The sequence below is a fragment of the Caloenas nicobarica genome, chromosome Z (genome assembly GCF_036013445.1).
Source record: "Caloenas nicobarica isolate bCalNic1 chromosome Z, bCalNic1.hap1, whole genome shotgun sequence".
In the NCBI taxonomy this organism is placed as follows: domain Eukaryota; kingdom Metazoa; phylum Chordata; class Aves; order Columbiformes; family Columbidae; genus Caloenas; species Caloenas nicobarica.
In genome coordinates this window covers 3,448,891-3,475,582 of record NC_088284.1, presented here as the reverse complement: position 1 = coordinate 3,475,582, position 26,692 = coordinate 3,448,891, and the positions used below count along the sequence as shown (strand labels likewise).

General features: G+C 42.8%; 1 protein-coding gene across 9 annotated transcripts in view; it reads right to left on the bottom strand.

Moving 5' to 3' along the window:
* PIAS2 (protein inhibitor of activated STAT 2) overlaps window positions 1-13,548 on the bottom strand; it is a 31,403-nt gene extending 17,855 nt beyond the window's left edge. For all 9 annotated transcript variants that reach the window (XR_010607821.1, XR_010607822.1, XR_010607823.1 and 6 more), the window contains exons 1-5: window positions 13,466-13,548; window positions 3,915-4,389; window positions 1,543-1,627; window positions 873-923; window positions 655-745 (exon numbers count right to left, since the gene is read on the bottom strand). Coding sequence is in view for 4 of the 9 variants with exons in the window: in XM_065656179.1 (XP_065512251.1) it covers window positions 655-745; window positions 873-923; window positions 1,543-1,627; window positions 3,915-4,389; window positions 13,466-13,489 (726 nt within the window). In the remaining 5 variants the exon portion in view is untranslated. The remainder of the gene's footprint in view (window positions 1-654; window positions 746-872; window positions 924-1,542; window positions 1,628-3,914; window positions 4,390-13,465) is intronic.
* Between the last annotated feature and the right edge of the window lie 13,144 nt (window positions 13,549-26,692).

Here is a 26,692-nt window from a genome sequence, read left to right as displayed (position 1 = left end):
GGTTGCATAAGAGTTTCTCTCTCCTCTGTTGTACAAAGATGCCCATACCAGAGATTTCTTCAAGGATGAGTGTTTTTCCATTTTGTGTATATTCAAACCTTGAGGTGATCCTGCCTACATACTAACTTTTACAACAGACACCAGCAGCTGTACAGCTTCCAACAGTGTCCTGTTCCTGTATCAGCAAATGCTGGGAAACCCAAAATTTGTGTTCCTCTACAAACTTGTATACAAGAAGGTGATGCCATCCCCTCCTAACAAGAAGTAACTCAAGCCAACACACAAATATAAATAGCCCAAACAGCGAGGGCTACTACCAATCAAGTCAAATAAACGCAGTTCGAAGACTGATGAGGAGGATTCCTCATACAGACACTGGTTTGGTTTTGACATATTTTGTTAACTACAACAGATGAGGTTTGCTATAGGTGGCTAAAACGCAATTAATCCATGCAGTTGCTGTAACATAACTAATAGCAGTAATAGCTATCTCACACAGCAAATGTACAAACCATACACCTAAGATTAGCAACTGTAGAAACTTGCGTAATAACAATAAGCAACTTGATTATTTTAGCAAGTTAACATTACGTAAAAAAACCCCCACACAGCACAAGTCACAAGGAAACCACAAATACATTTAAACAAGCTTACCGGCAATGGAAACAGCTTCCCATTTACTTTAATACACAAACTATTAGGGTAATTATCTTCTTGAGGGCAGCTTGTCTCTGCTAGGCATAACCTATATTCCCAAAAAGAGAAAGCATCGTTTTTCAAGTGTCACTGCATTCATATGTCTCCATAAACATCTAGGTTTCTGTTACATTAGCCAATTTAGAAGTTATAAGAGAACACTGTGAAAAAAGTACCTTAGCTGAACCTGGACTGTGTAATCTCTCCTGCCCCCAGGCAAGAAGTCCCTGTGACAAAGGGGAAAAAAAAAAAAAGATAAAAACTCAGCAGATTTCATATTCCAGTCATAAGCAGAAAGAACTGGCATATCTGCCCCCAGCATCACTAAGCTTTGCTCTTGTTTTTCTTTTATTGAGCTATAAACAAGTCTTATCAGAGACACTTCTGTTTAGCTACTTAAGCAGGACTAAATCATCATACTCTGTCAAGATTTTATAGTAACAACAAGGTACAATGTTGCCAGAGAGGAAAATCCCGATGAATTCTCTTGGCTTACACTATTGGTCTTGCAACAACATGAACTCTGAGACAAAAAAAATAAAAGCGGCCTTCCATTCCTGCAGCCAGGAAACATGCAGGGGGAAAAAAAGCTTACCACCTCTCTAAACAGCCACAATTACTGGGAACTGAGTAATTGTTAACTCTTTAGTGGTGTAGGATTTACCCTAACTGCACATAATTTCTGTGCATGGTAGCTCCTGAAGAAAAATAGAAATTCAGCATAATTTTGCTGAGGATTATCACCCCACATCTGTAAGTTTATGCAACACAGAATGAACCAAAAAGCCCACACTTTATCATGAAATTTTGCAAAAGTCTGCCTACATTATGCCACACTCTTCTTACCTGGAAATACAGATTTCTCTGACCTGTTGCGGTGTTAAAGCAAAGATAAAAAACTTCTCTTGGAACCTCTGAATACTGCTCTGTACTAGAAAAAGAAGAGACACAAAAGAGGTTTAACCATGGCGACTAAAGTCATCGATCAAAACAGGATCTGCAATTGAGTTTTTTCTGGAACAAGGTGCGAGTCACTGAATATACTCAAATTGTGCTTGAACTGCATGTAACTGTCGACAGGAAAGCAATGGAACAAATAATTCATACAACTATATTCAAATGGCTTAATATTCACATTACACTTCAGTACTAAAGAAGCTTGGCAAGCCATGTTATAATCAAAAGCACACACAACAAGATACAACACTGGATATCTGGGAAAAAGGGTACCACAGAGAAGACATTTAGAACTATTTTAAGGTACAACAAGAAGAGAACGCGCACCAGAAGTTATTTATGGAAAACCGGAAAATTACTCAATTGAGAAACAGGTAAAGGTAACTAAGTACTTGGGGAGGAAGGGAGGAAGCACAAGGCCTAATGTCAGAGAAGGCATCTTCACATCTGTGAATTAACCTTTGCTAGCATTTGGCAAAAAAAAAATATATACACACACACATACATATACACACCACTTTTATATCAGAATCCTACTTGTCTGTCAGTGATGGGAAGCAGTAATATTTTAGTATTAAGGGTGCATAGTATGTACATGTTACTTTTCAACTTTCTTGCAACTTGAGAAGTTAGAAATCTTGACCCGAAATAAAGGTAAAGCGGACTTGTCCAACAGTTTAAAGTAACCAGCAAGGACAAATGCAAAAGTGGCACTACAACTAAAAATAAACTAAACCAGGCAAATTTGGAAGACCTAGACTGTCTTGTACACTGTGACATTCAGATATTATGATCTCCATGTCCAGAAGACACATAAAAGAAGTCACAAACATGAAACAGAATCCAGGTGGAGCAGACACACGCCAAGTTCCTCAAACAGTTCAAAACAACTACATTGTGCATATAGGTGCACACACACAGAACATAGACAGCATTTAATATATATTTTATATTAGCCTACAGACTTCAAGGGAAAGAGGAATTTAAACACAGCTTTAACTATAATATGGTGACACCCTTAAGGAAGCATTTTCCTTTCAGAAGAAAAGAAAAGATCACTTCCAAAATTGAGGAAAACAGCTGTTAGGGAAATTTCTAGCATATCACCACCACCTCTACATATCATTGATGAGGAACAAAAGGTGTCACAACACAAAGAGAAGTGACAACAGGCACTGTAAATAATGCTTGTCAGTAAAGTTTGCTGCTTTAGGCAGTCAAAGATGACCAACCATCAGTATATGCCTCACTGAGGTACAAGTCACAGCCTAAAATACTATTATCAGTTAAGAAACTAAAGTGTTTAAGAGGATGCAAACAGCTTGCAAAACGCTGTGGTGTTTCTAAACAGTATCACTAAATAGTTCAGAAACATTTTCTATCATGCAAAGACAGACAAGTTGAAATTCAAGACAGAAAAACAACATATTTCCAAGTAACTAAACGTGTTTAAGACCAAGCAATTTGAGGACACTAAACTGAGATTTCAGGTTATCTGGAAAACAAAGATCCACTCTATATTTTAACAAACAGTATGGCAATAATCAGCAAGCTGAGAAACCTTCGCTAAACTGAGACCGACACTGAACTTTGCTGCACAAAGTATCTACTTCAGTGCTAGACACCAGAACCTGCAGGATTGTTGCAGTGAGACAAGTGTAAACTAACAAGCCAGTGAACTTGTTCTCTTTACATTTTTGCACCTTGTTAATTACTGACCCCAAAATCCTTTACCTGTTGGACCCTATAAATGTGTCTCCCCCATTTGAGACTTCAGGTCGAAATCTTTCAGCCAAAAGTAACTTCAGGGGAGGCTCGGACTCTGTATTAGAACACCTTTCTTTACCAAGAGGGTGGTCAAACACTGGAATAGGCTTCCTAGAGAGGTGGTCGATGCCCCAAGCCTGTCAGTGCTTAAGATGCATTTGGATAACGCGCTTAACTATTATTCTTTAAATTTTGGTCAGCCCTGAGATGGTCAGGTCATTAAATGACCATTGTACATACCTTCCAACTGAACTACTCTATTATTCAATATTCAAAAGACAAAGATCTTTAATCACATAATATTTGCAGAAGAGAACAGTATTTTCTGAAGTGTGGCTTGGCACTTCTAGGGACAAGCAGCAGAAAGAGCAAAGGTAGGGATGAGAAGGGAAGGGAGCTTCCACTTTTCCCCAGTTGCAAAAATTTAAGTCTAGAAATCACAAGCAACACCTATTTCATGAATTACACAACCCACAGAGCTATTAAGCACTTACCTAGACTTGTAGGTTTTATGAGCACATCAAGCACGTCGTAAAAAGGGAGGCTCTTCAGCTGAACATCAGGATGAACGGGTGGAATCGGAGGGGATGGCTGCTGCATCTCAAAGTGGGGCTTAGTGTCTTGGAGGAGCACAGAACTGACAGGCGAGGAAGGAGACTGAGGGGTGACTGAAGTGGAAGGGAGCGGGTGAATGCCAGCAACAGCGAGGTCAGGCTCGACAGGTGAGGAGCTACTGTCCAAATTGAAAACCGCAGGTTTTATAGCTGATAAGTCCGAAAGTCCTTCAATCGTCCTTGGGTACCGACGTCTATAGAGTTCTCGGATTTTTATCTGAACTGCTGGGCTGCAGCCGCTCTTCAGTAAGTGCAGTGCCCTCATCAGGAGGTCATGTTTCCGCCCACTTTTATTGCGTCCAGCAAACCCCAACAACACTTGCAGTTCAGAAACGCGAAAACTTGATACCATATTCTAGAGAGAAAAAGAGAGATAAGCACAGGTGAACTAACAGCATCTCTTTCTGCAGGGAATGGTAAAGCACCTGAGCTTCCATCACTCCATGAGGTGTTTCAAAAAGATGGACTCGATTTCAAAGATTATAGTGATTTCAAATTGGGTCCATCTTTTTGAAACACCCTGTAGTTTCACATCTGTCATCCTGGATACTTGCATATGGAACAGGCTGCCCAGGGCAGTGGTGGAGTCACCATCCTTGGAGAGGTTTAAAAGGCATTTAGATGAGATTCTTAGGGACGTGGTTTAGTGCCAGAATTAGGTTACAGTTGGACTCTATGATCCTGAAGGCCTCTTCCAACTGAAATGATTCTATGATTCATATTCTTACCCAACACAACAGTACAGTTAAAACAAATTTTAAAAGTGTCCAGGATGAAGGTTGAGTTTGGTGGTGTTATTGATTTCAAAGACTTCTAATTGTTTTCCCTACTCAAAAATAACAAAATCTTAATGCAACTCATGCAGTGCCATCTTAAATTCACAGCCAGAAGCATAAGCTTTATCACAAAATATGTCTCATTTCATGAAACAAAGAGTCAGATGAATCAGTATTATCATCTTCCTTCCAACACATTTTAAGAAATAAAACAAGCAACTGTTAAAGTTCTGTGTAGTTTATTCTGAAACAGCCTTTATTTTATGCAGCAGGTTAAATGCATACATGAACAGAGACAGACACATCAGGCTTCACTCCTGAAAGGACGGGCACAGCAAGGCAGACGCTTTTTTAAAAAGCTATGTTATATCATACTAACAAACTGTTTAACAATCTCCACTGATTCTGCCAGAATGTCACTGTTCTGTTCTTTTTGTATCATGTTCTGGTACTGTATGACACAGAGATCTCTTCAAAGGAAATAATAGTATTTACTTAGTTATCACAGTTGGTTGTGGATGACTGAGGATTGAACTCTGAAGTTCATAAACAGAAAGATTCTCATTTAAAAAAAAAAGAAACAATAAATAGATCTGGACAGGCGAGAGAGCTGGGCAGGGAAAAATTTAATGAAATATAATAAGGGAAAATGCAGAGTCTTACATCTGGGCCGGAACAACCCCAGGTTCCAGTATAGGTTGGGGAATGACCTATTAGAGAGCAGTGTAGGGGAAAGGGACCTGGGGGTCCTGGTGGACAGCAGGATGACCATGAGCCAGCACTGGCCCTTGTGGCCAAGAAGGCCAATGGCATCCTGGGGTGTATTAGAAGGGGGGTGGTTAGTAGGTCGAGAGAGGTTCTCCTTCCCCTCTACTCTGCCCTGGTGAGACCTCATCTGGAATATTGTGTCCAGTTCTGGGCCCCTCAGTTCAAGAAGGACAGGGAACTGCTGGAGAGAGTCCAGTGCAGGGCCACAAAGATGATTAAGGGAGTGGAGCATCTCCCTTACAAGGAAAGGCTGAGGGAGCTGGGGCTCTTGAGCTTGGAGAAGAGGAGACTGAGGGGTGACCTCATTAATGTTTATAAATATATAAAGGGTGGGTGTCACAAGGATGGAGCCAGGCTCTTCTCAGTGACAACCAACAGTAAGACAAGGGGTAATGGGTTCAAGCTGGAACACAAGAGGTTCCACTTAAATTTGAGAAGAAACTTCTTCCCAGTCAGGGTGACGGAACACTGGAACAGGCTGCCCGGGGAGGTTGTAGAGTCTTCTTCTCTGGAGACATTCAAAACCCCCCTGGACGCCTTCCTGTGTAACCTCATGTAGGTGTTCCTGCTCTGGCAGGGGGATTGGACTAGATGATCTTTCGAGGTCCCTTCCAATCCCTAACGTTCTGTGATTCTGTGAACACATTATGCCAGAGTAAGCAATCTTCTCCCCATATTACAACAAACAAGTAACTTAACAAGGGTGCATCACTTCATATTTTTGTGAGGAAGCTCTCTTTTCAGAGGTATAAAATTGTCCAGAATTCTTCTAAGCAATTTCCTTCCTATTTCTGTGGGACTCTTCCACTGTAACCAGAAGGTTAAGTTGTAAAGATGAATGAACATCTGACTTTAATCTGTACTACTGTACCGTACCAACTCCAGACTCAAGGACTGACATATGGAGGGTCTGACAGAAGGTATGAAGTAGTAGACATCTGCAATCATAAAAGATATTTTTAAGAACAGTTCAAAAGCATATTGTTGCCTTTTAAATAGTAGCCCAAAATACAGCATTGATTTCAGAAGAAATACAAGTCGAAATGCCATGTTTTGGGTTCACCTTCCCTAATCCTTACTATGCAGTTGAAGAGTTTAGATCCATGTATTCTAACATAGATCTGAGCTCAGCTGAAGTTTTAACACAACTATGCTACAACTACATAGTCAGCCACCAAAAAAAAAAAAAAAAAAGTCTGAACTTCTCCCGTGTCCCCAGCTGCTTGCTCCCTAGTCTCTCCTTAGTGTTGAGAAAATTGTTTTTACAGTAAGACAGATCAGGGAATTAAGCCAGATGAAAACTGAACTTGTGCAAGCAGCCAGGACCCACCTTTGAGGGCCACATCATTTGCACATCTCAAAACAACCATCAAAAATACTACAGTCGTACTCTCATCACACACCTCCCTTCCTCATTGTGTAGGGGACCAGGGTATCCTGTTGAAATTTAGTGTTTGCAGACAGCCAGTTTGGGTACAGCAAGGTTTCTATCAAGTAGCTATCAGGAAGCTAAACCAGCACACCTCAAACTGGGATTCCCCCAACACCCCATCGATAAATGAACCACAGACGCAATTGCCAGTGAAAGAAGAGACCAACAGCAGTCACTAATTTCATCCCAGAAACTTCTCTGAACAGCAAAATGATACAAAAAAAGAGGAGATGAAGACAGAAGTACAGCCAGTTTGCAAGCTGCTGGAGGTTCGTTTCTGTCTGTCCTTCCCCTGCTACATTTCCTTAGTTCCACAGTCAAATAGGGTGAAGAAAAAGTGTTTCAATATTCATAAAAAGTAGCTTGAAGTACTGTAACAGCTTTATAGTCATGGCACATAAAAGAGAAATTGTGTTAGCTGTAAAAGATGCTGATATTCAAGGATTTACTGAGAACTTCATGTTGCGTGCTTCCATAGATAGTTGCATAAGCTTGATAGCAACGTCAGCATGATTCTGGATTCCATAATCAGAATGCAAATGAATAAAATGATCCTTTACATTAACAAAACAGCATGTATTGCAAAATACCACCTATTATCCTGCCTGCTGCCTTCTATGCATTCCTGCAAGTTAATCAAGGTGAAATGTGCAGTCAATCACGCCTCAAAGCAGCTCACATTTTATATGGAAATTCCACAAACTAGCATTTTGTTACAAGATGGATTTCGTTTTACTAGAAGACACAGGGTGGCTTCAATACCATAGTCAGCAAGATTTGAAATTGTCACCTCCATTAAAAATGCTTGGGAGTATGAAAAAAAGAGTACATAGTTTTGTCCATCAACACAAAAATCTTACATATGCCTTTGAAAAAGGAAGTTTTACTGGTAGTAATTAAACAATGGCTTTTGCAACATTTTTCCCCCTAAAGCAAATTCTATATTCTCTTTAAGGCACCACATGCATGGAAACGCATTGAGTCTGACCTACACGTTTTCGCTTATTACTCCATTTACAGATATATCCGAGTGGACACTCGTTATAATTAACAAGGTTTTATGAAGCATAAGATATGCTTGGGAGCATTTATAATTATGGTGGAAGACAGATATTTTTAACAGACACTACCAAGCTGGGCATCAGACTAGATGAGCTTCAAAGGTCCCTTCCAACCCAAATTACTCCATGATTCGAAGTTATTTTCTTTCAGGGTTCCAGAAATACTGCAGAAGACTGCAGCCTGGCTATTAACATGCTTTTCACATCACTGCATTAAGATTAGACATTCAAGTTGTGTCATATAAATGCCATCAGTTTTCTCTTATGAGAAGCTCTTTACAGCTGCACAACCCAATAGAAAGCTTTTTTAACACAGAAGACCAAAACCGTTTTATTTTTACTGTTTCTCCAGGAATACAGGGAGTAGTTGGACAGACCCTTAACGACGGAAATCAGACTGGATAATCCAAGTACTTCTATATTTCAGAAACTTTTCTTCCCCTGAAATTCATACTTGAAGGTTAAAAGAAATTTCACGTGGTTTTCTTGTTTCTTATTGTTAACTATAGCAACCATGATTCATAAGCAGAAATATCATTCTAAAGCATTAAGCTGTAGGTGCATCTGGAATGGCATTCATTTCACAGGGATCATGATGTTAAGGAGTCCAGAAAATGCTGACATGCTGCTAAAATTAAGGGCAGAGCAAAATAAGCGATCAAATACCTTTCTCAAACAAGAACAACACGCACAATCTCCCTGTCAAAGCTACCTACAATTTTAACTGTCATTGTACTTACATACATAAATACGAAGACACCAAGAACGCATGTTAAATTCTTGACGTATGTCTACAATAAGCACCAACGACTGCAGCTTCTATGGCAACTACAACTTTCACAATAAATTTGCACACCTACTGATTTGCAACTGGCTAGAAATGCGTAATATTGGTAAGAGAGAGCAACTCATGCCTTGGGATGGCTGAAGACCTCTATGCTGACCCTAAATACAAACATATTCTGGAAATTGATGGAAGTAGATAAAAAACTGCAAGTCCTGGGAAAGAATGAGGAGGTCACTATTTAAACCTGTGTAAGTAGTCCAACACAGTAAGAGCAGCTCTGAAGAACACAACAGTTGGTGCAAACAGCGTGACCATCAGGTCCTCACGATTATGGGGATTTTTCTTAGGACTAACTGTAGTCTGGCTTCTAACTTGTGCCCTAGTCTTCAAAGTTGCACGCACTTAATCTAACAGTGCAAATCTTAAATCAAATACTTGCGTTCTTTTCACTTAAGACACTCAAAACAAAGCTTGACTCCTCTCATTGAAGCCTCATTTTTTAAATACCATAAACTACATTAACTCCTTCTCTCCCTTGTCACTGTACCTCAGCACAATCATTAATTGTTAATTATTCTAGATACAAACTTTTAAGGTACCACAATAAGCTTCACTGGTCTAAAAAAGTGACTGTGCGCCTAGGAAGAACAAGGGAATTACATACAAATACAAGATAACCTTTGATAAAACACTGTTAATAACCTATAATAATATACTGTTATCTTATTTAATATACTCAACGTTAACTGCAACCTAAAGATCACTACATCACCAACAGGAATGTCTCAATATCTATTCTGCCCATCATTTTAAAGTTTATCCCAGATCAACACACAGAATTTGATTTCTACATCAAACCCCCAAAGTTGCTGTCGTATACAATACAATGTTATTAACACAGCTAAAATAAAAGAGTACAGAGTGCTTGGCAGTGAGCTCGAACAGGACACGTGAAGATAGCTCTGTGTGGAAAAAAAAGCAAGAGGAGTGGAAAGACACTGAGTCTACTATGAACAGGAGATCCAATACATACAAGAACGAGATTTCAATTTCTGCATTTGAATATGGTACCCAAACCATATCGCTCTTCACATTTAAATCACATGACTTCAGCACTGGATGTGCAAGAGCAAAAATGAGAAGTGGTACTTACTTTCAGCATTTATAAACCCTGATTTTCCAGTAAATTTTGTATAATTTCCTCCTCCACATAGAACATAAGAGCACACTTGCATCTTTTCTCACTAAGTTTTTTTCCTCAATAGCCATGAAACTGATCACTAATGTCACACAAATTAGTTTTGGCCCAGGCATATTCATTCACCTACGAAGAGCTTTTACTTCCCATAAAGACAAAGCCAACACATTACTTCAAAAACTGATTAAATACAAACTACAAGACTGAAGCTGTTGTCTTCTAAGCTGGGGATCTGCAATGTTTCAAGGATAGCATGCACTCTGTATTATTTGTTTCAAAATTAGAGTCAGGATACCAGGAGAAACTTAGGGGACCCAAGAGATCTTCTCTCCAAGTGATAATATATAACCCATCCTCTTATCTAGAGGATTTTTCTGGGATGAAAACCCAAAGCCAAACCTCAGTGAGCTCAGAGTTTGTTGCGAGCCAGAATCATTTTCTCACAGATGGCTCTCAGAAGGAGCTGTAGTTCCCCACTCCTGGGCCGATTCTGTTCAAACTGGTGTTTACATTCCATCTCTGGCCTCCACACCAGACCGCTGACTCCTGCTCTGTGTCCATCTGTGCCTGTGTAACCCCTCTGACATATATTGGGCTGCTCATGAGTGAGGATTATGGATAAAGGCGTGAGCCGTGTTTAAAAACATCTGTAAACAGCAGGTCTGGAAACTGTGTCTCAAAATATACAAGAAACATACAGTTGTGCTCACCATATCTTCTCAGCGACTCCCTAATATTTCAGAAACTGGTAACCCACAATTCAACAAACGCTGTTAATTAATTAAGTGTTAATCTGAAGGTCTGGAAGGGTAAGCCTTATATCTGAAATTTTGACCAACATCTTGAAAAGTAGTGACTATGGCTACAGCTACTTCCGAATCCTTTAACGAAACTGAATATTTCCAGAAGGAATGATGTAACAGCCAGTTCCTTTGAGTTTTTGTTTTCCTTCACTACAGCCTCTATTATAATCCTTTGGTCACAGCTCCCCAGAATTTTTAGTCTGAAGATGCAGAGGATGGCAGGGATGGTACTAACAAATACTAAAATGACCCTTTGCCCTGAGAATATAAAAATGCTGGCCCTCCGTGTTTCCTTCAACAACAGGATTTAAGAGAAAACTCTGACCTCCTGCCTTTAGTCAGTCCTTAAGAATTTACTGAAATAAATCCAACTCTCCAAATTGCCCTGTTGGCCTTTTATAAGGCAGGTAAAGATCATATACTACAGGAAACAGCAACCAACAAGACAGCAACAAACAATACTGTCATAAAAACATCCCATACATTAACCTATAAAACAGCAACTTAAGATCACTCCTAAAGATGAATTAATGAAATTTGCTGCTGGAAGGGGGTGTCTCTTCATTGGCCAAAAGCAGGAAGAATTGGTTGTCTGAAGAAAAAACTAAACCTGCAAGCCAAGCGCCTAGTATTCAAGACAACACATTCAAATGTACCCTCTTCAAAAAAACACTCAAACGGCAGTAAAGGCCTTGAAGACATGAAGCAGTGTACTATATTTAAAAAAAAAAAAAACCTAGAGCTTTCCCAAAATGGATCAACAATTACTACCAACTGAAAATTGAACATTTAGAGAAGCTCCAGGCTAACAGACTCATTTCACAGGCACTCCAGTTTACAAATGAGATGAACGGGAACATCACTTTTCAGACTAGTATTTTTTTTAACTACTGGTATCTATTATTTTGAGTGACAAAAGGGCATTGCAGTAGTTCGCCTGAAATCCAGTTCCCTTTTCCCTTCGTATTTCTGTGTTACTTTTGGCAAGGAACTCAGATGTGTATATAATTTCAAGAGTATTTAGGTACCCAATTCCCAGATAGTCTCTCCCAATAGTTATGCTTATCTAGGCAAGTGATTACAGTGCTTTGGAAAATGCAGATCACAGCTCCAGTTCAAGCCTGGAGGAGCTACACAAAGAAAAGTTCTCTCTGCTACAGACTTCACACTGAGGGTTTTAGCCACCTACAGAGCTACACCCTTTGAAAGACATAAGAAAGAGGGCTGAAAAATCAGTCAGGACACTAAACAAAAAAAACCCCATGAAACACAAACAAATTTAACTTAGGAAAAACTAACCCAACCCTTCTTAAAGCTAAGACAGAGACCACTGCTGTCCTCAAATGAAACACAATTCTTGCTCTGAGGTTTTTATAACTGAGCTCCTCGGCTACACTCCATCTCCTTCAACCCAAGCCCCGTCAGTGCTAAAAGAAGTCTCAGCGTAGGAAATTCTCTGGAGATTGCAGCATATTTCCCACTGTTGGTCAGACTACAGTCAGTTCAACCACCAGACCTTTCTCTGCACTAAAGGCTAACTCACACTGGTTCCTATTTAACCAGCTTTAATTCCCTCTGTAGGAAAGTCTGGGTCAGAAGGGGGACTTGGCATTCGCAGTATTACCTTGGCGGCACTTCCGCAGGTGTGGATGCTGCAGAAAAGGCAACATTAGAATCACATAATCATTTTGGTTGGAAGAGACCCTCACCATTATCAAGTCCAACCATAACCCATCACTAAACCACATCCCTGAGAACCTCGTCTAAATGCCTTTTAAACCCCTCCAGGGATGGCGACTCCTTCCAAGCAAAGATACTCACAGATTGATCAAGAAACATAAGGAAAAAAACAGAAACAATGTAGTCAGCCCTTTGTGTCCACACCTTCAAATATGAAAGGCCACCCCCACACACCCAAAAAAATCTATGACAGAAAGTCCACAAGTGCAATATAAAAGGCATTCAAACGATGATAAAATAGGTCTGTAAAGAAATACTGGATTTCACGCTTCGCAGGCACAGTTCTCCCCGTTAATGAATTTTCAAAGCGTCAATAATCATTAGTATTTTAAAAAAAAACCAAAACAAACAAAAAAAAATCGGTTAGTTATTCAGCATTCTCGCTCCAGTTTGCAGTCAGGGCACGGCGGCTCCGGGCCCTCCCGAGGCGCCATGCGAGGCGCCCAAGCCCCGAAAAGGCTTTTAAAATGTCGGGGTTGGGAGGAAGCGGGGCGGGGGGGGGCACAGAATCCCCCCGACAGCACAGCGCGGGCCCCAGCCGCGCAGGTGACAGGGCCGGCTCTCCTCAGACACATCCCGCCGCCCCCGAACGAGGCCCCGGTGCTTTCTGGCCGTTACGAGCGAGAGGAGCTGCCGGTTCACACACCCCCCCACACACACACACACAAGCACCGAGGGGGCTCCTGTGAGGAAAGGGCGGCGGAGGGCGGGGGGGGCGCGGCGAGCATCGCTTCTCCACACACACACACACCACCCCCCCGCACCCCCTCCACTGTGTGGACGGCCGGGCGACATCTTGCCACGCATCTCCCCCCCCCCCCCACCCCCTCCACCGCCGTCGTCTCCCTCTCGTCTCCCCTGCTCACCCGCAGCTCCTCGAAATCCGCCATTTTCTACCCGCTGCCGCCGCCGCCGTCACCGGGCGCCGCCGCCACCACCATCGTGCACCCTGCGCGCGCGCCCGGCACGTGACGCGGGAGGGCGGGGTTTCCGCGCCGCCTCCCGCCGGGGGAAGCGTGAGGTAAAAACGAGCGGGGGGAACCCGTGAAGTAAAATCGAGTTGGGGGGGGAACCCGGGAGGTAAAAACGAGTTGGGAGGGGAACCCGGGAGGTAAAAACGAGGCGGGACGGGGAGGGGGGAACCCGGGAGGTAAAAACGAGCCGGGACGGAGTGGGGGGTTGGAGTGGGAACCCGGGAGGTAAAAACGAGCCGGGGGGGGGAACCCGTGAGGTAAAAACAAGGTTTTTTTTGGTATGCACACACAAAAAGAACAGCAAATAAACAGTCTCGCCATTAGTAGTGTATTCAATTGAAAAGTTGGGCTCGCGCTGTGATTTTTATAACCTGCTCGGTTTTATCCATCTCATCCAAAAACATCCTCGTAATTTGTGTTATAACAATGATGCGACACGTTTTTATTAATAAAAAATGAAGCGAAAAATGTCACTAAGCTTCAAAACACAATAATAGGTTTCCTGCTCTAAGAGAAATGTTGAGGCATTTACAGAAAAATAAACGTCGAGGTACAGCTGAGAATATTATTTTCGAAAGTAGCCAGAGATCATTATCTAATCACAATAATTACTTAGTCACAATATTCAGTTTTATTGGCAACTGGGCTGTTAAACCGAAAAACCAATTTATTGCAATTTAAAAAAAAAAAGGCAAAGACTGAGCTAACAAACAGGCCAGCAGCCAAAATGACTCAAACGAGAAGTTGGAGAGGGACACTGGAACAAAAAAAAGGTCTGAAATGCAAAATATATTTGGCCATATTCACCAAAATCAGCAGTTTTTTGTATGATTGACTGACTCGGAGTAGTAACTACAACCATTTCAGAGCGAACTCTGAGCTGCTTAATGGGCCAAGACACAAGCCATATGGGCAGCAAGCTCTGCCAGGAGGGAATCCAATACGATTTTGGGAACAAATAGTTGAAATTTTATAGAGGATACTGAAACCCACAAACACACTGGCTATGGTCACTCTATCACAACGGGATCTTGACACATAGGAACTCAATAATTAAGATTATAAGCGGTAATTTTGCAACAGCCTTTTGAGGCAGGCTTTCCTTTTTATTTACTATCATCTAGTCCAAGAAAAACACCTAGTTCTGCTGAAGTTTTAACCGTAACCACGTGTAGCTGGTACTTCTCTGCATAAACTGGCTCCGTGCTTGCTCTTATAATAGCAATTTCATTGGAGATTTAAACATAAGGACTTTATTACATTTCAAACGCCTTTTATTAGTCAAAACCAAGGATTCACAGCTGAATAAAGCGTGCTGTCTGCCACACCACTGCGCAAGTTCAGCTCTTAAGTCCATCAAACGTTTCTTTTTCCCTGCAATTCAACACCAAACTAAAGGGACAAGCAGCAGGTTGGGATCTCTTCGGTCATAAAAGCCCACACCTGGTGAAAGCTTTCTCCTTGCAGCGCATCCTTACATGTTTCTTCTTTCAAATACACCGGGAAACACATCAATGTTCAAACTCATACCAGAGCTGGGCTTTCTTTGTTCTCATGTTTCTTTATTCTCTCACTCCATAATCACATCTTGCAACCTTCCCATTCATCTCATCTCCAGTATCCACTGGGATAAGAGCAAACAGATTATAGTTTGTGTTTTAACACCTCACATGCATAATAAGAGTTTACATATTAGCTTAATCCTAATTTTCTGCTTAAAGAGTTCCTCAAAGCTCTTAATTGTATTTTGTTTTCCCCCAGCTTTCCATCACAGCTTTTCTCCTACTCATTACTGGTGCCATAATCTTGAAAAAAAACCCCAAGTACTCCATAATTCTGGTCCCCCTTAAGCTTTTTTCCTAGGTCCCTATTCCACAGAAACTTAGGGCACAGGCCTATCTTTTCCCACTCTGTTATCTCCACACCAAGGTTTTTCTCAAATCTCTCTCCTGGATTTTTCAGTAACTAGAACCTGTCTCCACTTTTGCTCTAGTTCAAAATCCAGGTGGTTTTTCAAAACTCACACACACATTAGCTCCAGACTTGCACTCCCTAGATACCCAGCTTACCAAAGTTCCAATCTTTCCAACATTTCTCTTTCCACCAAACTTTTCAGAAACCTACCTCAAATGTCAGACATTCTTCCAGCCTCTGACACTCCTGCTGCTTCTTCTTGCTCTTCCATCTCCGATATTTTTTCCTTCCCTTCCTCTTTCTCCTCTTGCAACCCCCTGCCGCAGCTCCTAAACCATTTCCCACACCCTCCCCTTGAGTCCTTTCTGATTTTGCAATACAAGCTTTAAAACTCCACCCAGCATTGGCCATCAGGGACACAACTTGCCCTTTTCCAAGGCAGCCACTTCATAGTCACATCTTATAAGATGTCACTCCAGCAGTTGCTGGTTTGTTTTCCCCAATAGGCTCTAATTAAGGTAAGAAGGGAGCCTACAGGTGCTTAGCATCCTGCCCCTAAATGAAGTTAGGCTTGTTAGGAGGAAAAAAAAAATATATATATACACACCTAGGCTTCACCCTTCTCTAGTGATCTTCCTAGGACTATGTACAGTACATCCATACAAGCCCTGACTCTTTCCACACTGTTACCTACTGAAATAGGGACATTTGATCATAGAAATAAACTCTCCCTGCTTCCCCCATACACACTGAAGAGAATTTAAAAAAAAAAAAAAAAACACAACAAAAACACAAAGCATCCCACAGCTGTTCCCAGCACTGCAGCAATTACACTCTTCAGCATTATACCTCAACAGAATCCTCCTGTGCTGCTTAACCAGCTGAATATGAATTACAAGCACTGACAAGACTGAGATGATGGGGTTAAAGGTAGATTTTGTGTATATGTGTGCAGTGTTTAAAGGAAATAAGTTTATGAGGCCAGCCTGAGGCTTCTCAATCATCTTTCCTATCCCCTAGCCATTTATTTTTTAATATAACGTTAGAGAAAGTGGATGGCAAAAATGTAAAGGGGTGGGGCTCAATGCATGGAGGCTCGCAGGCCCCCTTAGTTGCTCTGCTGCCCCTAAAAATGTGGGCTTTGACTAGAAGATGTTCTCAGATGGATACTTTATTTATTGGAAAGAAATCATTTGTGTAGGTGCTTTGTATCTGCACTTTCTATGCAGCTAATTGACAAAATAGAGCTTAGATGGGAAATAATCTTCTATCTGTTATGTCAAGACATACAATGAAGTTATATTAACTAAAGTGATATAGACAAAATGTAGATTAGAAATCTGATTGGTTCTTCTTTATTTTTCTAAGCAGTTTTGATGATGAAATACATGTTAATTAGTTTGACTCGCCTATCCTAGCATACCAGGGTGATGCACCTATGTTTTGGTTATCAGCGCAGCAAGGAAATATTTAAACATTAGCTATAAAGTTGTTTACCTGCCCATTGTTATTTTTATTAAATGATACATATTGAATGTAAGGCCTAGATAACGAGTGCCCTAGCAAGGTTTATTTGTAGGTTCTTGAATTGTTTGTGACACTTTGATGCTACCAACCAGCGCTGTTCAGCTGCAGAGATCTGCCCTTGCAGATTTAACCACCTGAGCTTTCTTGGGGATTTTGGAGTCCCGAACGCGGGCTCCCAGACTGTAAGAGTGGGTTTGTCTCCAAAGACAGTTTGAAAGTTTCATTCACAAACATATGGTGGAAATTACCCTCAAGTTTGTGTTCTAAGGATTGAAGATTCTCTCTGTCCATCAAAACAGCAGCAAACCACACATCAGGATACTACTACCTCTTCTAAAGACATAGTAGAAAACTCTCTAGTTAAGCAAAGCCAAGAACTCAGGCTATTCTCTCAACAGTAATTATATGATCTTGGAAACCTAATTGGGATGGGTTCAATCCTAACTTCAATTATAGGTATTTCTCTTTCCCGGCCGTAAAAAAGAAGTGTCAAATAATGGAAAATGAACGGATTACTCTACTACCACCTTAACACCACAATATTAGCCACATATTCTAGTAGGAGAGGACCTAAGTTGGATGCAGGAATATTAATCTCATGCACTTTGAAAACTTCATGTTTTATGGACAAATTTAATTAAAAATATATGTATTAAATTGCGTGCTTAACAGGATGAAACTACATTGCATTTGCAGTGCAACTAACTGAGCAGTTAACACATGCCGAAGTCCTGTTTTTGCTTAGGATAACCTTGACATATTGAGAGAGAGAAGGGTTAGAAGAGGTATGTGCAGTTGGAGATACTTAGTGAAGAGAGCTTGAAGGAAGAGAAACCTTGTGTTGGCATAAACTGGATTGGAAGGATTTAAGAAAATGGCCGGAGAAACATTCCTGAGTAGGAACAGGGTTGCACCAAAAGGTTATACTGAGAAGACACCATTTGGAAGAAGATCTGGACATCTGCAGAACATGTGTTTGAGGGTGCTCAGCAGGTGTGGCATGGTGTGAAGAATCTGGTAGTTACCCTGTTCAAGAACAGCTGGTGGAACTGAGTAGCTGCTGGTCCACAATGAGCAGTACATGGTGGGGGGAAGATCTCATGTACCATAGGACAGAGTGTTTCCAAAGGATTGTTCTTCACCTCTCTGACCTCTCCTCTCCTCCTTCATGCCCTATTGTGGCCATCACCCAGCAAGCATTTAGCAGGCTCTAATCTCCCTTCCATGTATTTTCAGGGATTTTTTAAATATTCTCCTGCAGCTGAGGACAGTTGCCAGCAGGCACAAATCACCCCAAAAGTAATTCACATCCTGAAGCCAGAAAGCTGCACTGGTCTGGACGAACAGACCAAGTGCACCCTCAGCAAGTTTGCTGATGATACCAAACTGGTAGGAAGGGCTGACCCATCAGAGGCTGTGCTGCCGTGCAGCGAGACCTGGACAGGCTGGGCTGGGCAGAGAAGAACCCGATGAAGTTCAACAAGGGCCAGTATAGGGTCCTGCACCTGGGCAGGAACAACCCCAGGCACCAGTACAGGCTGGGGTTGAGCTGCTGGAAAGCAGCTCTGCAGAGAAGGACCTGGGAGTCCTGGTGGACAGCAGGGTGACCATGTTGCCCTCGTGGCCAAGAAGTCCAGTGGTCCCTGGGGTGCATTAGGAAAAGCGTGACCAGCAGGTGGAGGGAGGTTGTTCCTCCCCTTCTGCTCTGCCCTGGTGAGGCCACATCTGGAGTTCTGTGTCCAGTTCTGGGCTCCCCAGTCTAAGAAGGACAAGGAATTACTGGAGAGAGTCCAGTGGAGGGACACAAAGGTGAGGAGGGATCTGGAGAATCTTATGAGGAGAGACTGAGAGAGCTGGGGCTGTTCAGCCTGAAGAAGAGAAGCTGAGAGGGATCTTATCCATGTGATAAATATCTCCAGGGTGGGTGTCAAGAGGATGGAACAGACTCTGTTCAGGGGTGCCCAACGACAGGATGAGGGGCAGCGGGCACAGACTGAAGCACAGGAGGTTCCATCTGAATATGAGGAAAATCTTCTTTCCTTTGAGGTGCCAGAGCCTGGACCAGGCTGCCCAGAGAGGTTGTGGAGTCTCCTTCTTTGCAGACATTCAGACCCACCTGGACACGACCCTGTGTGATCTGCTCTGGTGACCCTGCTTGAGCAGGTGGGTTGGACTGGATGATCTCCAGAGGTCCCTTCAACCCCAACCAGCCTGTGATTCTGTGACTTTAACAAAGGCTTTCAGGTGTTCTGAAGAGGGCCCTTCTCACCCTGCATTCCCTCAGCACCAGTACACCAACAGCCTCCGTCTTAAGGCCCACCGCCATCCTTAACGGAACGAACAGATCCCACTCTGCTTCTCCCCGGGCACACCTCGCCTGTGAGGTGAGCTGGACATGTTTTGCAGTGGGCTAGGCTGGGCAGTGCTGGTTTGGTCCGCCTAGACCGGCTTCTCAGCTCGGCATCCCCGTCACTCACGTCACAGCCCGCCGAACCGCTCTGCCCCCGTGCTCAGGTGAGCCTAGAGGCGATTGGCTGGCCGTACTGCCAGCCCCGCCTCCTACCCCACTGTTATTGGCTCATCTTTTAACTGCCGCCTCCTATTTCATTTGTGATTGGGCAGTTCTTCGAGCAATCTTTCACCCTTTGGCGTCTCGATTGGCTGCGTGAGGAAGGTGAGGCGGGGCTATTCCTCACGGCGCCCGCTGTCTTCCGCGGGGTGCGTGGCCGGGCGCTGCCGGGAGCTCGCTGTGACCTTCTCCCGCGGGTTGTGCCCGCTGGTGGCCGGACGCGCTGCCCGCCCCGATGGAGCTCTCCTGCGAAACGCTGAGAACCACCCACCAGGCGAGGGAGGCGGTAAGAAAGGGGCGGGCCGCGCGTCCCTGTTGCTATGGTTATCGGGGGGGGGGCAATTCTGCGCATGCGCAGGAGAGCGGCACGCAGGCGCCGGGGGCGTTGCCATGGCGACCGAGACGGGTGTGTGGGGAAAGGGGAGCGCTGGGCCTGAGGCCCCGGGGCTCATCGGGGCCGGCGGTCCGAGCTCCGCTTATGGGTGGAGGCTTCCCACAGCCCCTCCTCGCTTCCCGTCCCTTTGCAGGAGGGAATCGCTCCTTGTCCTGCCCACTCCTCAGGGGAGGCCACCCCCCCGACTCCGGCTCTCCTCAGCCCTAGTCCGTTCCGTGGTCACGGGCAGGAGCAAATAAAGCAAAAACACAGCGGAAATCCGTATTCCTTCCTCCCTCAGCTGCCTTTTCCGTCAGCCAGGGCCTCCATCCCACGGACCAGTCGAGCTTCAGGAAACCCAGAAGAAGAATTTTGCTAAATTTCTTAACCTGTTCTTTTGCTTCCACCTGCTGGTCAGATTCAAGTGCAATAAAATAGACGACAGGACTGCTGAAAGCCCGCCCCAGAAACGTGTTAGATGCTCTGTATGCATCCAAAAATGACTGTTCTCACTGTACATGAGAGGATTGCTCACAAAAAGGCAGTTTTAGGACAGGTTCTGAGGCTGAGCTTTAGGTTATGTCAGCCTCTTAGATCACAGAATCACAGGATGTCAGGGACTGGAAGGGACCTCGGAAGCTCATCCAGTGCAACCCCCCCGCCGGAGCAGGAACACCCAGATGAGGTTACACAGGAAGGTGTCCAGGCGGGTTGGAATGTCTGCAGAGAAGGAGACTCCACAACCTCCCTGGGCAGCCTGGGCCAGGCTCTGGCACCGTCACCAGGAAGAAGTTTCTTCTCATATTTAAGTGGAACCTCCTGTGTTACAGTTTGTGCCCATTGCCCCTTGTCCTATCATTGGTTGTCACCCAGAAGAGCCTGGCTCCATCCTCCTGACACTCCCCCTTTCCATATTTATAAATGTTAATGAGGTCCCCCCTCAGTCTCCTCTTCTCCAATCTCAAGAGCCCCAGCTCCTCAGCCTTTCCTTACACGAGAGATGCTCCACTCCCTTCAGCATCTTCGTGGCTGTGCGGGACTCTCTCCAGCAGTTCCCTGCCCTTCTGGAATTGAGGGGCCCAGAACTGGACACAATATTGCAGATGCAGTCTCACCAGGGCAGAGCAGAGGGGCAGGAGAACCTCTCTGACCTACTGACCACCCCCTTCTAATCCCCCCAGGTCCCATTGCCCTTCCTGGCCACAAGGGCCAGTGCTGGCTCATGGGCACCCTGCTGTCCCCAGGACCCCCAGGTCCCTTTCCCCTACACTGCTGTCTAACAGGTCATTCCCCAACTTATACTGGAACCTGGGGTTGTTCCTGCCCAGATGCAAGACTCTACACTTGCCCTTGTTCTATTTCGTTAAATTTTTCCCCGCCCAACTCTCCAGCCTGTCCAGGTCTCTGGATGCCAGCACAGCTTCTGGCGTGTCAGCCACCCCTCCCAGCCTGGGGTCACCAGCAAACTTGCTGACAGTGCACTCTAGTCCCTCATCCAAGTCACTGATGAATATATTGAGTAGTACTGGTCCCAGTACTGACCCTTGAGGGACTGCACTAGATACAGGCCTCCAACTGGACTCTGCCCCATTGACCACAACTCTCTGGCTTCTTTCCTTCAGCCAGTTCACAGTCCACCTCACTAGATGAGCAGGTTATATATTTACCCAGGGATAGGAGCCCCCAGCACGATCTCTGAACTCTAAAGCAGATTCAGCTCCCAGCCACTGAGAATGGTGTGGTACTGAAACAGTGTTAATGTGCAGAAGGAAGATGAGAGAAAAGGGTGGAATTTGTAACCTCACCAGTAGGGATTTGGGTGGCCCTGGTCTCAGGGATGGTTTTGACCACTAAATGCAGAAACATTTGTGGGAATAGCACCCGAAGCTCAAGAACTCTTTCTCCTGAGCTGTGTCGGTTTGCTTTGTAATCTGATTTCTTCGCAGCCTTTTGGCAGGATGGACATGAAGACCAGATTTTATGTTTGGGGTACAAAGTAGAAGGACATGTTTGTATTCCCCAGAGGGGCACAAGTTTGGAACCTGCTTCGTTTAAACCAGTCAGAGATTAAGGAACAACCTGAAGCTGCCAAGAGGATTTTTTAAAATTCTTGCTCTAAACTTCTTGACTTCAGTGGAGTGAGCCTAGAAGCTTAATTTCTGTTTTGTGAATTCCAGTATTCCAATGCAGTATCGAAAAGTTACACTGCTACATGTTTACTATGTAGCACTAAATAATTACCGTAATTCCTGGTTCCCCAGCTCTGTCCCTATCTGTATTGCATTTTTCCATTAATCTGTTCTGTAGAATGGAGGTTATTATTTTCTACCAGTTTTGGCAAAAATAAATTCCTGTATGCATTACAATACTGTGGCTGTTTGTAACTACCCAGTGTAGTCTTACAATCAAATAAATTTGTTTTGTGAGGCATTTCATTATTTTTCATTGTTAAATATTTTCTTTGTTCTGTAAATCACTCTTGAAAAGCAATAGTATTGTAATCTGCAGTTGAACTTTGCAAATTCATGCAAATGAGTAAGGGAATTAATGCTTATTGATTCATTTGTAAATTAATTACTTAATAATTAATCAGCATCCTTAAATTGTGTTGTTTAATAATTCACCATACTTTGTGTCCATTCATTTTTATGTATTCATAACACATATCACTTCAAATTAGTGAAGCCTTGGCAGTGTAAAACCTGACTTCAGCAATGTTCCTGTTAAAAGAGAGAGAAAATAGTAGTCTGTGAGCAGTTCTTAGCATCGGAGAATTAATTTATGAAAGACAGCATGTAACTATTGCAATTTGGGAATAAATCAGGTTTCTGTTTTTGGTACACCACACTCAAATTGTAAAATGCCTTTGGATTTTAAATGTGATACTTCTCGAATGCTTCCTAGTGTTACTACTAGGACAGCCATTAATTTCTGCGGTGAACTTGTTGCATGTCTGTAATTATGAAAGCTATTTGTGGTCCTTCTTGAGAAACTTCGCCAACTCTTTTGTTCGCAGCAGGCTTGTATAATTTGGAAGAGAGAAGAGAGTAAAGCAGTGCCTTTTCTTTGTGTTGGGAAATTCTATTCAATGGCAGCCAAGTTAGACATTGTTTAAAAGTCACCATTTCCCTTCTCTGCTTGTGTTTCTCAAAAAAAAAAAATACTGTCGGCAAGCCAGTAATTGAACATCAGCCTTCTAAAAAGCCTGGCAAGTCTGCAAGTATAATGTGCAAGGGGAGAGGGAAAGCTGTGGGGATGTGGGGCGGAAGAAAACAGGGAAAGTCCATCACGTCTCAGCTGCTCTTTCTGTCCTGGTACATGATCTTGAGGAACCTCATAGTCAGAAGCTGTCCTGGGATCTCAAAGCAAAAAGAGGGAAGGGACACTGCCTGTGTATTACGATAAGATCTTTCCTTGTGTGATTGCAGAGCTACCTGCTTGCCTCCTGTCTGAATTCTTGTTCTCAGGTCCCTCTGACCGCATTGTATCCACTGCCTCAGTTGGATGCACAAGGGCACAGTGTTACCACAGTATAGTTAGTATTTCCGAGCTTCCCACACAGTGACTTTGTAACTCTTTTCTTAACTGTATCGAATATATTCATGTGGAAATATAGAGTCAAATGATAATGAAACATTATATGGTTAAATTCAAGGCCAGGCTGGACGGGGCTCTGAGCAACCTGAGCTGGTGAAGGTGTCCCTGCTCATGTCAGGGGGTGGCACTGGATGAGCTTTGAATGTCCCTTCAACCCAAACTATTGTATGATTCTGTGATTCTAAATTACTCTTTTAGTAGGTCCATTAATTTGATGGAATTACACAAGAGACTAGGTTGATTTATAATGTAAATGCATTTTAGTAAAAGGTACGGAAATGACTGAACGAACAATCGTATTTAAAGATGCATGACTCTAACAGAGTTTAATTTTTTAAACTGCAAAGAAAGGAATACTTACCACTCTTCCGTGAAACTAGAAAGAAATAAAATACACTATAAGTGTTGTAGCTAATTAGTTAAGTGCTCAACTATTTAGTTTTTAAAACAAGATCATGCTTAAGTGCCTTAAGCTTTTATTAATTGCATGCACCCCAAAATCCCCTATAGTAATTGCAAATTTAATTACATACATTTTTTGTTCTTTTAAGAATGGAAGCTTATTAAACTTTAAGCACTTAAACATCTATTGAAATACCAGTGGCTATAAACAACATGCAATTCTAAATACTAATTAAACAGGAAGGCTAAATCACTATAAAGCTAAACTGAATTTTAAGTAACTTTGCACTCCTAAGTACTCCTGTTTTTTTCATGCCGTATAAGATTTACCATTTCCTCTCTAAGCACAGCAGAAGTCCTGGGCAGTGTTAGTATCTGTCTGCACTGCAACAGGGAAGTTGTTTTGTGGACATATTTGCAGTGGGAGTTGGTCCCTAGAAAATAAACCTGAGTTCAGCAAAGGAGACCAGCGTGGGCAGAGAGCTGTTTAAGTGGATGGTTAAAGCTGCTGGTGGCACCAACACGTCCAGCGGTTCATCTATAATACCTCTTGGAAAGGGTACGTGGTAGAGACAGTCTGGCAAAAAGCAGGGAGATGTGGTTTTGTGGAGTTTGTCAAGAAAGCAATGATCCATGCACCCCCAGTTCACAAGATTTATGATTTGGTAAGTTACATCTTGAAAAGTCCTCAATTTTTCTTTCTTTTATACAAACTTCACAGAACTGGGACTAGAGATATTGATATCTCTGTTCAGTTTTTCACATCCAAGGTAATGCAGGTCTTTGTCAGTTGATCAACTTAGTTAATTTTCTTTGGACAGATGTCTGACTTCTCAAAATTAACTGTTGCTGTTTGCATTCTTATTAACAGAAGATAAAGGCAGAACGAACCTCTCAGTCTAAATGGTCTTCAATGATCCTTGTGGTCCCTTCTAACCTGATATTCTATGATACTGTGATTCTGATTTTAAGGGGGCCTCTTTTTTAGTGTAAAGGTTCACTTTTTCTTCTTGGTCAACACAAGAAAAACATTACTATGTTAAGGTTGAAGTGTGTTGCTCATATAATACTTAGACATTATCCTATGCTGCCCAAAGCAAGTCTCTACCTAGGAGAGTATTTGAGATGATGCCCATCACTATATCATTGTTTATACTAGAATTCAAAATGCCTCTAGGAATAAGAGAAGGATTAACAGCAAGAGACACACGGGAATACAAATTCTTTTCAAGGAAAGCTCCAAACATGGGTGTAAACCCTGCCGGTCCATCAGGCAAATGCAATTCCTCTCATCAGAATATTACTGTAAATACTCAAACATGAAACATTTGATGTGTTTGACTTCTGTGACATCCACTGTGTTTTTATCCTGTGTTTAAACATTCAGAGGTAGATGTGGTCTTGCCTTTTGATATGTGGGCAAATGCAATAGTTAATTTTTGTCAGCATAAAACAGCAGGTAGTGGTTGTGTTTAGAAGAATGTGCAGGTGGGACTGTCAGCAAGTGATGACTCCACCTTCTTTATTGCACCTCCAACCTTGTTTTGCAAGATTCCAATCATCTGGAGAAATGGTAAAATGTCCATGATTCAAAATCTGTTTTCCAAACACCAACACCTCAAAACAATAAGGAAAAGATCCTTTAATCCCAGGGTGTCAGTGGTTTCTCTTTGCTCATAACCATTCTCAGAATTGGTTCATATCTTGTTGCAGCACCTCTCAGGAACTTACTTAACTACTTAATTCAAGAGTTACTGATCTACCAAGCATTTACACAGCACTCTTCCTCCCTAAAATGGTTTCAAAAAACAATCTTCGGCCACCAATCTTCAGCAAAGAGTATTGCAGCTTCCTTATGGACTTGGAAACTACATAATTTTATCTTGGCTGCATAATTTTATCAGAGAATCATTTTGAATTGGAAAAGACCTTTAAGATCACGGAGTACAACTGTTAATCTAACACTGTCAAGTCCATCACTAACCCATGTCCCTGAGAACTTCATCTCTGTGTATTTTCAACCCCTCCAGAGATGGTGATTCCAGCACTGCCCTGGGCAGCCTGTTCCAATGCCCGACAGCCTTTTGGGGAAGAAATTGTTCCCAAGATCCAACCTCAACCTCCCTGGCGCAACTTGAGGCCGTTTCTTTGTGTCCCTGTCTCCCCTCAGCTCCTGTTCTCCAGCTGAACCCCCAGCTCCCTCAGCCGCTCCCATCACACTTGTGCTTCAGCCCCTTCCCCAGCTCCATTCCCTTCTCCAAACTTGCTCCAGCTCCCCAAGGTCTTTCTTGTCATGACATTGAGTGACTTCTAAAAAGTAATAAAGGCTCCAAGTGGGATATGGGTTCTTCCCTTTTCCCAAGACACTTTGATTCCGTTTCTATAGAAAACCAGAATGAAGATTCTACCAATCTTTTTGTTAACATGTGAAATAAAAATACACTTCCACCACACAGGAGAGATTGTTATAAATAAAAACAACCCCCAGCCTTTTCCTCGTTGTGTCACTAGATGGCCCCACATCTGAAGCAAACATCCCAGAAAATACCTGCTATACTGGGAGATCTTCTGCCTGCCCTACCTGCTACATTTTAAAGACTGCCAAACACACTGGGAGGTATTAGTTTGAAAATAGCACAGTCAGATATTGTTTTATCTCAAATATCAGTGCTGTATGATATGTACTGCTGTGTACAGAGCAGAGGGAGCAGATGGGTCTAATTTAGTAAAGGGAAGG